General features: G+C 38.0%; 1 protein-coding gene across 1 annotated transcript; it reads right to left on the bottom strand.

The window, feature by feature from the left end:
• Window positions 1-9,887: 9,887 nt before the first annotated feature.
• On the bottom strand, window positions 9,888-12,221 carry LOC129498654 (non-POU domain-containing octamer-binding protein-like). Its single transcript, XM_055308154.1, has one exon. It carries the CDS (start codon window positions 12,179-12,181, stop codon window positions 10,772-10,774), a length of 1,410 nt encoding a protein of 469 aa, XP_055164129.1. The 5' UTR covers window positions 12,182-12,221; the 3' UTR covers window positions 9,888-10,771.
• Window positions 12,222-13,113: the final 892 nt, after the last annotated feature.

Here is a 13,113-nt window from a genome sequence, read left to right as displayed (position 1 = left end):
TAAATTTACTCAAGATTCTAGGCCACTATCTGATTTTTTGTTGTTGTTGTTCCTCACTGGAATAGGTGGATAAAGTTATTGTTTTCAATGGAATTACAGTGGCACAGTCACTCTCTCTCTCTCTGTGTGTGTGTGTGTGTGTGTTTAACTCTTACTGACTTACCATTTATTGGGTCTTTAGATCTTAAAATTCTTATTAGAGGAATATAAATAAATGAAGATCTTTTATAATGTTTCTCTCAGATTGATTGATTCTCAGACTGCTCATGTGTGGTGAATATGTCCTTTTCTTTCTTGTTTTAGTAGTTGTTAGGCAAGGCTCGGATTGCACTGTAGAGACACTATTGATTTTGAAGTGAAGGTAGTCTGGGATTAGTTGGATGTTTGGTAGTATAAAAGACAGCAGGGATATAAATAAGCAACATTCATGCCTTCCTATCCTCATGAATGAAATGAGAAGGTAAAAGTAGGCTGAAAAAGAAAGAAAAGTTGAAGGTAGAGATGTAGTGGGTGATATTTATGGTATCTTTGGACCATTTTCAATCTGATTATCTAATATTCATAATTAGGAAAGAAGAAAGAAAGAAAGAAAGAAAGAAAGAAAGAAAGAAAGAAAGAAAGAAAGAAAAAAGTGAAAAGAAGAAGAAAATCACATTGACTCATTCATTGGAATCAGGGCAGAAAAAGTGAAGACTGTACCATGCTTATCTAAATAGTTTCAGTTTCCATTTTTGAAAGAAAAGCAGCATTATAAGAGGAACCTATGTTATAGTATTTATTCTCATCCTTGTTGACACCAGAGGGCACTAGTAAATGTGTATAAAAAGTTAAAACTCTAAAATTTACAGAGTGCAAAACTGTAAGTGTGAATCCTGGTGAAGTCCATCAGCTACCCTGTATTTTTTTTTAACCTATATACTGAGATATTTATAATCACCTCTAAATGAAGGTCTCATAAACCAAAATATTTATACTACCCCTAAATGAAGGTCTTAGTTTTTAATCTAAAACTATGTTTCAAATTCAGGTGACTTTTTGGTATGATCAGTTATGACACATTATAGAAATCTTAATTTTAAAAAAAATCTGGACTTTGAGAGGCAGTGGTGGTATTTTCCTAGGGTGCCATGTGGTTGGGGCTTTACATTTTTTTTCCTTAGCTAACGGCCTGATGCGATGGCCTGACTTCTGGGCATACTTCAAGAAGATAGCGTGTGTATGTATTTGAAGAGAAAAGGGTAGGGTGGAGTGAAGTTGAGAGGGATGGGAGTTTTTTCCAAAAGCTACCTTTTGGACAAAGATTTCCTCTGTACCAAAAGAAAAGGGATAAAGGATAGATAGACTGAAATTCTACAACACATGACTGGCTCAGGTGGAAGAGCATGTGACTCTTTTGTTTTTTTTTAAGATTATTTATTATTATTATTTATTTATTTATTTATTTATTTATTCATGAGAGACACAGGGACACAGGTAGAGGGATAAGCAGGCTCCCTGTAGGGACCCTGATGTGGGACCCAATCCCAGGATCCTGAGATCAGGACCTGAGCCCAAGGCAGACGCTCAACCACTGAGCCAGCCAGGCATCTGGAGCATGTGACTTTTAATCTTGGGATTGTGAGTTTGAGCCCCACATCGGGTATAGAGATTATTAAATAAATAAACTTAAATAAATGCAACACAGGTTTCAAAAGAAAATAAACATAGACTTTGCAATGTAATGCTGTTTGGCAAAAACAAAACAAAACAAAACTCGATTTAATAATGCTTATTTTGAAAAAATGTTTATTTTGGAATATTACAAGTATAGTTTGTTTAAACAGTAATTACAGGTTTACTAATTAAGGTTACACATTTCAGGTTTTTATTTATTTATTTTTACAAACGAAGCTAGGAAAAGCTTGAGAATTAGAGACTATCATTATTTTGGTAGAACAGAAGAAAGTAATTATGTGTTCAGGACTTGGTGTCATGCAGATATGGAAAGGACTTATTTTCCCCAAAAGGAATTGTATGGGGAAGAAAAGGAAATAACTAAAATGTAAAATAAAATTTGTTAAATATAAACTTTGCCTCAACAGGCTCAGTTGCTATAGTGCCAGTCTTTGCAATTTCTCCTACTTCTAATTCTTCACTTTTATCATTATAAGAAACATTAGCAAACTATATGAGCTTCCCTTAAAGTGAGGAAAAACTTCTTTACTTTTGTTTCTCTGTTCAAATAACGCTAATATAAAACAGGATGAAAGACTATAGTTTATTTTTTTTTATTTTTATTTATTTATGATAGTCACACAGAGAGAGAGGCAGAGACACAGGCAGAGGGAGAAGCAGGCTCCATGCACCGGGAGCCTGACGTGGGATTCGATCCCGGGTCTCCAGGATCGCGCCCTGGGCCAAAGGCAGGCGCCAAACCTCTGCACCACCCAGGGATCCCGAAAGACTATAGTTTAAAAAAAATTGTCACCTTGGAACAAAAGCAGATGTTGACTGACCCTGTTCATCTGCATATACTGGCTCTGTCTTTGCCAGAGGCTAATCCTGATGCATTCACAAGAAATCCAATTGAGCCAAATGTAGCAAAATATTTGCTGTTTTATTCATAATCTGTGAAGGCACAAAAAGGAGTCTCAGACCAAAACCAGAATTTCTCCAGAAAAATACTCTAAATCATCTCTTCTATATATCTCCTCCCAGCTTCTAGTCACCAGATACCTCTTCTGTTCCATTTCTTGCCCTGATCTGCCCTCAAGAAACTCTTAATTCTGCTGCTGCTTCTTCCCTGTTTTATTTTTCAGAGTAGCTTCTTTATTTCCATGAAAAATGCCATCTTCCCATGAAAAGTGGGAGCCATCTGAGGCTTCATTTAGCCAGAAGTGAGCTATCAAAGCAGCATCTCATTAAAGTTGGTCCTTATTTCTTTTCTTTTTCTAATGTAATTTTCATTCCAGCTACCAAGAAGTATTGTTTATAAGTGATACATGCTCATACAAATAAACAAAAAGAAGAAAGTCATTGTTCTTTCCCTGTGGAGTAGTGGATGAGAAGGTAAAATTACCGAGAATTACTTATTGTGGAGAGCATATAACCCTATTGCTCATGGGTATTTTAAAAGACTTAATTTTGCTTCTAACATATCGTAGAGGACTGAGGCTCTTTAACTGCTGAAGTGCAGAAGGAAAGTGTTCCTTCTAAAATGTGCTATGCCAGTAGGTTTTTAAAGATATTGATATCAGAGTAGAACTCAGTTTCATGGTGTATTAATTTTCTATTGTTGCATAACAAATTACCACAAATTTAGTGGTATATGAAAGGCCACATTTATCATCTCAGTTTCTTTTTATTTTTTTTAAGATTTTAATTAATTTAATTAATTAATTAATTTAATTTAATTTAATTTAATTTTTTTATTCATGAGAGACAGAGAGAGGCAGAGACACAGGCAGAGGGAGAAGCAGGCTCCATGCAGGGAGCCCAATGCAGGGATTTGATTCCCAGACTCCAGGATCACGCCCTGAGCCCAAGGCAGGGGCTTAACCGCTGAGCCACCCAAGCATCCCATATCATCTCAGTTTCTATGGGTCAGGAATCCAGACGTGGTTTAGGTAGGTCTGAGCTTAGAGTCTTATAAGGCTATAATCAGTGTGTCAGCTGGGCCATGTTCCTTTCTGGAACTCCGTGTTCTCTTCCAAGCTAACTTGGAACTTGTTGACAGAATTCAGTTTCTTGGTTATAGGCCTGCGGTCACCATTTTCTTGCTTATAAGCCTGAGGCTGTCTCTGCTCCTGAAGGCTACCTGAAGTTCCTTCAGCCTGCCACAGTTTTGTCCTGGTAAAAGACATGAGATTCCTGGGTCAGAAATTAAGGATAGTTTATTACTCACTAATAGTAACAGCTGGAACATCAACATTCGTATGGGTTTCCTGTGTTCCACTTCCCACAGGGCCATGTAAAGACTGCTATGTGGATAGATGCCCACATACACATGCATCCTTCATCTCCTTTAACAGTTCATTATTAGTCTTCCATAGTCTAGACACTTTTGGAGATAACAGGCTAGTTATTTTGTAGAAGTCCTTTAATTTTGTTTTTCTGATATTTCCTCACTATTGAATTTAGATTATGCATTTTTGACAAGAATAGCACTAAGGTGGTGTTGGCTTTTTTTAGTGAACTGTATCTGGAGGCACTAATATCATTTTGTCCCACTAGCTAGTAATGATAACAGTGATCTTTTGGTCAACATGGTGTCTGTCAGGGTTTCTTTGCTGTAAATGTAAAATTGCCTCATTGTATTTAAGCAGTCTTCTGTAGGAAGATATTTTGAGACGACATAAATCATCCGTTTTTCATCATAATTTTGCCCATGAATTTTAGCATGTATTGATGATTCTTGCATGAGACAATTCTTGTTGTGTTTGCCAAATGGTAATTTTCTATTTCCTTTTTCCTTTAGCATTTATTAGGTGGAGTTCTACTATAAGGAACAGCTTTACCTTTTCCTTGTTCATTTATTAATTAAATTATTTATATCAGCATGGACTCATGCTTACTTTATTTGGGGGTTTCAAATCCATTATTATTATTTTTAAAATTTTTGGTCCAAATCCAATATTGTCACTGTTTTGTTATTCAGATTATTGCAGACTTGGTCATTGGGAATCCCTTCAAGTTGTCTGCTCTGTCCTTTTGACATTTCCAATCATTTTCTAAGTACTTCCTATTGCTGACAATGCTCATTGGTGCTGGGATGTCATTGCCTCTGGACTTTATCAGCAAATAAACCTGGGAATTATACACACACACACACACGCACTATATATATATATATATATATATATATATATATATATACACACACACACACACACACACATACACACACTATATACTATATATGTATGTATATGTGTATATATATATATATACATACATACACACTATATACATGTAAACCATGACTTATACACCAATTCCATTCCAATCCTACAATGGTATTCCAGCCTTTCCCCTTAACTTACTTTTTAACAAATTTTTTTCTGACTTCCTCATGCCTCTTTATACAATTCCTTCTTTTTACACCCCATCCCCTTCCATGGATCTGATTTCTCACCCTATACTTTTGTCTTTTACAAAATGTCATATAATTGGAATCACAGAGTATGTAGCCTTCTGTGTCTGGCTTCTTTAAGTTAACACACTGCTTAATTCTGAAATTTATACATGTTACATGTATTAGTGCTTTATTTCTTTTTATTAGTGAGTAGTAGTCCACTGTATGGATATACCACAATTTGTTTATTCATTTACCTGTTGATAGACATTTTTGTTTCTAGTTTTTGACTGTTATGAATAACTTGTTATAAACACTTTCATATAGGTCTTAACCATATTTTAAGAATGAGATTGCTGGATCATGCAATAAGTATGTTTAACTTTACAGGTACTGGTAAGCTATTTTCCAAATGATCTGTATCATTTTGCATTCCTACCAGTAGTATTGAGGTTTCCTTTACATTCTTGCCATGAGTTGAAATTGTTAGTCTTCTTCTTCTTCTTTTTTTTTTAAGATTTATTTATTTATTTGGGAGAATGAGAGCACACATACATGAGTGGGGGGAGGGGCAGAGAATCTCAAGAAGACTCCCTGCTGAGTACAGAGTTCAGCGTGGGGCTCAATTTCACAACCCTGAGATCATGACTGGAGCTGAAATCAAGGGTCAGTTGCTTAACAGACTGAGCCACCCAGGCACCCCTAAAATTGTTAGTCTTCTGAATTTCAGCCATTCTAGTCAATATGTAGTGGTATCTCACTGTGTTTTTTATTTGCATTTCCTTACTGACTAGAGATGTCACCCATCATGCCATATGCTTCTTTGCCCTCAGTATATCCTCTTTGGTAAAATGTTCAAAAGATTTTCAAAATTAAGTGGTTTCAGTTATTATTGAGTTATAAGAGTTCTTATATATTCTGGATAGTTCCCTCAATTTGTAAAAGTTTATCTTTTTAAATTAGGGGTATCTTTGTTGCAATAATGTTACAAAAAGTTTTTCCAGTTTGTTGGTTCTTTTGATGTTGTTAATAGTGTTTCTAGCCATAAAAAAGCTTATTTTAAAAATTATACTTCTATTTATCAGTTTTTAAAATTGCCACTGGATTTTTTTTTAATATCTTATTTATTTATTCATGAGAATACACAAGAGAGGAGAGAGGGAGAGGCAGAGACACAGGCATAAGGAGAAGCAGACTCCATGCAGGGAGCCTGGTGTGGAACTCAATCCCAGGTCTCCAGGATCAGGCCCTGGGCTGAAGGCAGCGCTAAACCGCTGAGCCACCTGGGCCACCCTGCCACTGGATTTTGAGAGGCTTCCTAAGCCTTTTCAACAATGGAGTTTGAAGAAGAATTCACTCATGCTTTCTTCTAGTCCTCTATAATTCTATTAAAAATATTTATAATTCATAATCCATGGAGTTTATCCTTGTATATGATATGAGGCCTGTGTCTAAATTATTTTTTCCAAATGGTTACCCAGTTGACCCAGCACTATTTATTTATTTTTAAAGATTTTATTTTTAAGTAATCTCTAACCCAGTGTGGCCCTCAAACTCACAAACCTGAGATCACTCCATTGACTGAGCCAGCCAGGTGTCCCACCCCAGCACTATTTACTAAATCTTTGCTTCAGTGATTTGACATGACATTTTTATCATATACTAAATTTCTGCTTGTATTTGGGTCTGTTTCTGGGTTTTCTTTTCAATTTCATTGGTCTGTTAGTGTACTTTTGCACATTGTTTTAATTATAGAGGCTTTATGGTATGTTTTAATATCAGGTAGGACTAGTGTCCTTCATAGAATTTTTTTTTTTGGTGTTTTCCTTCCTATATTTACATCTTTGTTTTTCCATAAAGCTTTAAAAAAACCCCCAATCTTTTAATTTTAGAATAAAATTTTAGAATAGTTATATATATATATATATATATATATAATAAGATATCTCTATATATATATATAATAAGACAAACTATAGGATAGGACTTTCCTTTATTTGATGATCTTGACAATTTTGAAGAGTGTTGGTCAGGTATAGTATAAAAGATCCTACAGTTTGTCTGATGTTTTTCATATAATTAGTCAGAAGTAATGGGTTTTTGGGAGGAAAGCCAGAGATAAAATGACATATTTATCATATCATACTATATCAATGTGACTTATTACTTGGCATTAATCTCAAACACTGGGCTGCGGTAGTTTTTGTGATGTTTCTTCACTGTAACGTTACTCTTTCCATACTCTTCTAAGGAGGTCACTATACACAGACCACACAGAGTAGGGAATTATGCTGCCCCTCTTTGGACATGAAGTATCTACATAAATTATTTAGAATTTTGGAGGTTTATTTTTTCTTCTCATTTATTTGTATCAGTATGGAATAATGACTATTTATTTTATATTTTGGATTATAATCTGATACTTTATTTTCTTGCTCAAATTTTTCCAACTTTGGGATCCCTGGGTGGTGCAGCGGTTTGGCGCCTGCCTTTGACCCAGGGCGCGATCCTGGAGACCTAGGATCGAATCCCAATCGGGCTGCCGGTGCATGGAGCCTGCTTCTCCCTCTGCCTGTGTCTCTGCCTCTCTCTCTCTCTCTCTCTCTCTCTCTGTGTGTGTGACTATCATAAATAAATAAAAGTTAAAAAAAATTTTCCAACTTTGGTCATTGGGAGTTCTTTCATTTGGCTCCTGTGTCAGTAGGCACACTGCTGTTATTGTGTTTTATGTTTGAGTGCTTCCTCTTATCATGTATCACATGCATTTTATACCCTTTCAAATCATTCTACAGGTTTTGCATGTTACTATTTTTTAGAATTCCTTTGCATTTCAATTTGGGAAGTTTCTACTGACTCATCATCAAGCTCACCAATTGTTTCCTCATTTGTGTCAGTCTACCGATGAGACCATCTAAGACATTCTTCATTTCTGTTACAGTGGTTTTGATTTCTAACATTTTCTTTGGATTCTTAAAGTGTCCTTCACTCTACTTAAATTACCCATCTGTTCTTGCATATTACCTACCTAAAGCCCTTAACATACTAATCATAGGTGTTTTATTTATTTGTTTAAAAATATTTTATTTGAGAGAGAGAGAGAGAGAGAGAGAGCACAAGCAGGGAGGGGTGGTGAGAGCCGCAGACTCCTCCCTGAGCAGGGAGCCTTATGCTGGGCTGATCCCAGGATCCTGAGATCATGACCTGAGCTGAAGGCAGATGCAACTGAGCCACCAGGTGCCCCTTATCATAGGTGTTTTAAATTCCCTGCCTGATAATTCCAACATCTGTGTCATATCTGAGTCTGGTTCTTATGCTTGCTTTGTTTCTCTAGACTGGTTATTTTCTTGCCTTTTGGCATACCTTGAAAGCTGAAAATGTTATATCAGATAGAAGGAATGAGGTAAGTAGGCCTTTAGGTGTGAGGATTTACGTTAACCTGGCTAGGATTTGGGTTCTGTGCCTTTTTTTTACTTTTATTTTCAGTATTTAGGAAGATATATATTTTTATTCTAGTGGTTACCTTTGTACTAATATCTTTTCTAGCATACTTCCCTATTTTCTAATAATCTTTTACTATCTGATTTGTTTTTTATTTTTAAATTTGAGTATAGTTGACACACAATGTTGCATTAGTTTCAGGTGTACAGCATAGTGATTTAGTATCTCTATATATTATACTATGCTCACCACAAGTGTATCTAACACCTGTCACCATTCAATGCTATTATGGTATAATTGACTATATTCCCTATACTGTACTTTTTATTCACATGACTTATTCATTCCCTAACTGGAAGACTATATCTCCCATTCCTCTTCACCCATTTTGCCTCATAGTCTTCACCTCCCCTTCCCTCTGAGTCATCAGTTTGCTCTCTGTATCTATAGGTCTGATTCAACTTTTTGTTTATTCATTTGTTTTGTTTCTTAAATTTCACATATGAGTGAACCATATGATAGTTGTCTTTCTTTGAATGACTTATTTCACTTAACATAATACACTCTAGCTCCATCCATGTTGTTGCAAATAGCAAGATTTCATTCTTTTTGATGGCTGAGTAATAATCCATTGTGTATATATACCACATCTTCTTTATGCATTCATCAGTTGATGAATATTTGGGCTCTTTTCATAGTTTGGCTATATTGTTGATAATGCTGCTATAAACATTGGGGTGCATGTTCCCTTTTGAATACATATTTTTTGTATCCTTTGGGTAAATACCTAGCAGTGAAATTGCTACATCATAGGGTAGTTCTACTGATAAATTAGTTTTTAATAGTATCCTTTAACCTATTATGTTCATAGCAGTGGTTCACAACTGAGGTGATTTTGCCCCTGGAGAACACTTGGCAATGGCTATATTTTTAGTTGTCAAAACCTGAGGAATACTACTGGCATCTAGTGAGTAGAGGCTAGGAATGCTGTTAAGCATTCTACAAAGCACAGGACAGCCCTCATAACAAAGAATTATCTGACCCAAATTGTCAACAATGCTGAGGTTAAGAGACCTTGCTGCACAATAATCAACTTTTCTCTTTCTCTCTCTCTTTTTCTCCCATTTCTTAGTTGCATTATTTCTGTTTTGTCACAATATCTAATAGTTATACATTATTCCTCCTTTGTCCTCATTTTTCTGTTTGTAATAATATACAATCACGCTACATATATACTACACTGACTTAGGTGATGTTTTCTGTTATCTCTTGATTGGCAAAAGCTCATCCTCTAGAACTATATTGTCCAATGTGGCAGTCACTAGCTATAGTCACTAGCTACATGTGGATATTGAGTGCTTGAAATATGGCTAGACTGAATTGAGATGTGGTAAAATTTTTTTTAAAGGCTTAAAACGTATTTTAATAAGTTGATGCTGCATTACTGCTCCATTTCTCAGAAAAACTCCAAAGGTTATCAGGGACAAATCAAACATGGTACACCAATAAAAAAAATGCACAGCATAACTACCTAAGATAGGCAAGGCTAAGAGCTACTGTCTGACCTTCAGCATACAGCAACCCTGTTCCCAAGATTGTACTAAGCCTATCAAAAGCTGTGAACAGCATCATAGACATAAAAGGGCCATTCCTGGGTTGTTCTTACCCAGAAAAAAGATGGAGGCAACTTAACACAAGATTTTTTAAAGATACACTAAAATGAAAATCTCTAAGAGAAAGGTCTTCCTTAGGACATGAAGGGGTAATATACTGGATATAACAGAATCATATGTATGTTGTCTGTGACCTCTGTGGACATTTGCCTGAATTCCCACCTGTGAGTGAATGGAATGGGGCTAAGGTCATGGGGGAGGTTTGTTTTTGTGGTGTATGTGGCAGTGTCTGTGGGGTTGGAGGATATAAGAATGAGAAAGCAAAAAGAACAGGATGGACAAGAATGGAATGATCAAGATTAATGGGGGCTCTAACTGGATCCATTTTGCCATGGTTCCACCCCCCCCCAAGACCCTCAACAATCACATGAGACTTCAGGAATGCACCACACAGAATCAATTAAACGATATACCACACAGAACTGATTTGTTAAATATTGCCCCTCCCTTGCCTTCAGCCTCCAGTAAACTCCCTCAAAGTAGTACAGGCAAGGATGACCTAACTATTGGGAGGAATCCCTAACACTTTTCCAGGGCAGAATTCTGGCTAGTCCAAAAAGGGTCCTGCTTTTAAGGGTTTTTGGGAAACTAGACATTGAAATTTTTATTAGTACCGGCGACGTTTGTTTGGAGCAAATTCAGCTCCAGGAGCTGCACGGTTGAATGCAGGAGGGGTTCCACCAATTGCCCCAATTCCTTCCATTGTAGCAGCCTGGCCAAAGCGTTCAGTTGTTGGTGGGGTCAATCCCAAGGTTCCATCTGGCATCATAGTGGCAGGTCCTGGAGGAGCTGGGGTACCAGCTGGCACTGGAGCAGGGGGCATGGCACCTCTATTGTTTATGCCCATAGCACCTCCCATAGCCATCTGCCCCATCCGTATCTCCTGTTCTCTCGCATCAGGGAATGTTCCCTTGAATCCTTCCTGCTGTCGCCGCATCATTGCTTCCTGTTGCCGCATCTCTTCCTCTGGGCGCCTGCGCTCCTCCTCTTGCCTGAGCTCCAGTTGCTTTCGTTTTTGCACTTCTTGGTTATGCAGCTCTTCCATCCTCCTAAGTTCTTCTTGACGCCTCATCAAATCCTGTCTCATTAGCATGACCTGGTGCTCGTGGCGAGCAGCCTCCATCTCCATCTCCAGCTTCTCACGAGCTTCCTTGATGTTGCGGTCCACTTGGTCCTGCTGCTGCTTCTCCATCTCCATCAGTGCCTCCCAGCGCATGGCATCCTCATACTCAGAGGAGCCAGGCTGTGCAAATCGGGGTGGCTGCTCTCGCTCCTTGTGAAATTGCTGATTCTTTATAACCAGTTTCTCTGGAAGTCCCTCTTCATCATCCAACTGGTCCATGGGCTCCACAGTCACAGGCCGAGGAAATGTGGTTAGCAGGAAGGAGCCTTCACTGCACCTGTCCAGAGCTTTCCGAGCAGCTGGCTTCCCTGAGAATTCAACAATGCCTTTTCCTGAGGGCCTTCCTCGATCATCCGTGATGACTACAGCCCTCTCCACCTGGCCAAACACGGAAAAGGCTTCCTCCAGCAGTTCATTGGAAACATACTGAGGAAGGTTGCGGACTGTAAGGGATGCACTATGGCAGGCAAAACGCACACGCAGCTGCTTTCCACGACGTGGCATGTTGTCCAATTCTACTTTGGCAATCTCCGCTAAGGTTCGTGTTTCCAAGCGGATAAAGCCAAAGCCCTTATCCTTATGAATGAAGACTTCGCCTGCTTTCCCGTATTTCTCAAATAGTTTCCTCATCTCCTCTTCAGTGATATCAGGAGGAAGATTGCCCACAAAGAGCCGGCTACGTTGGGTGAAGGTCTTCTCTCCTGGTTTCCTAAAATTCTTCAGGTCAATAGTCAAGCCATCATTTTGGCTGCTGGCTTGTTGCCCATTTGCAGGTATTGGTGGCGGTGGTGGCTGCTGCTGTTGCTGCTGGTGGTGCTGCTGGTGGTGATGCTGATGATGCTTCCTTGGAGTATGGTTTTGCTTCTCCAAGTTAAAGGTTTTATTGCTCTGCATTTTTGCACCCCGCTACCGACTGTTCTCTCCTCAGAGTAACGGCCACCGAGATGTGGTAAAATTATAAAATACACATTGTATTTCAAAGACAGTGTATATAAGAAAAAAGTAAAATATCTCAATAATTTTATACAGTATGTCACAAATTTAGTATGCTAAATTTTTTACTAAATACTAAATTTTTGACATACTGGGTGAAATGATATATGTTATTACTTTCACCTTTTTTTCACTATCAAATATTTTTTTGAAAAACAAGTATCTAGTTGTTTCATTGCATAAAAAACAAAACAAAACAAAACACTAAGAAAAGAATGTAAGTGGTCTGGGGAAAGGGAGACAATCACTGATTTCTGGAATCTTCAAAGAGGTGGACACAGTTTAGTCTTTGAATCAGTTCCCAGTTGCTTGTTTCATACAATATGTTGTGTGTGCTGATTATTAAGCTGTTGCCATTCAGCTTCAAAGCTACCCTTTTCTTTGAAATGCTGTGGCTGGGACTCCAAAATGACAATTCTGTTTTGTCAGCTGCTTTCCGGTTATGCTCTGTAGGTAGGGGGTGCTGGAGGGAGACAGGAAGGTTAGAGGAAGAAGAGTTGATCCTTTCTAGTTTGCTTCCTGTTCAGCTTTTACTTCCTGTTCCTGTCAGTTGGTTCAGCAGCGGTTGATTTCCAAAGAGTAGTTGGTCCTAGTTTGCTTTTTTTTTTTTTTTTTAAGATTTATTTACTTATTCATGAGAGACACACATAGAGAGAGAGAGATAGACACACAGGCAGAGGGAGAAGCAGGCTCCATGCAGGGAGCCCGACGTGTGGGACTCCAGCCTGGATCCTAGGATCAGGCCCTGAACCAAAGGCAGATGCTCAACCGCTGAGCCACCCAGGCATCCCTGGTTTGCATTTTTTCTAGAACCAGCCTTGTCACAGCCTCTC

Source organism: Nyctereutes procyonoides, unplaced genomic scaffold (assembly GCF_905146905.1).
Source record: "Nyctereutes procyonoides isolate TBG_1078 unplaced genomic scaffold, NYPRO_anot_genome, whole genome shotgun sequence".
Classification (NCBI taxonomy): Eukaryota; Metazoa; Chordata; class Mammalia; order Carnivora; family Canidae; genus Nyctereutes; species Nyctereutes procyonoides.
This window is presented reverse-complemented; position numbering and strand designations above follow the sequence as displayed.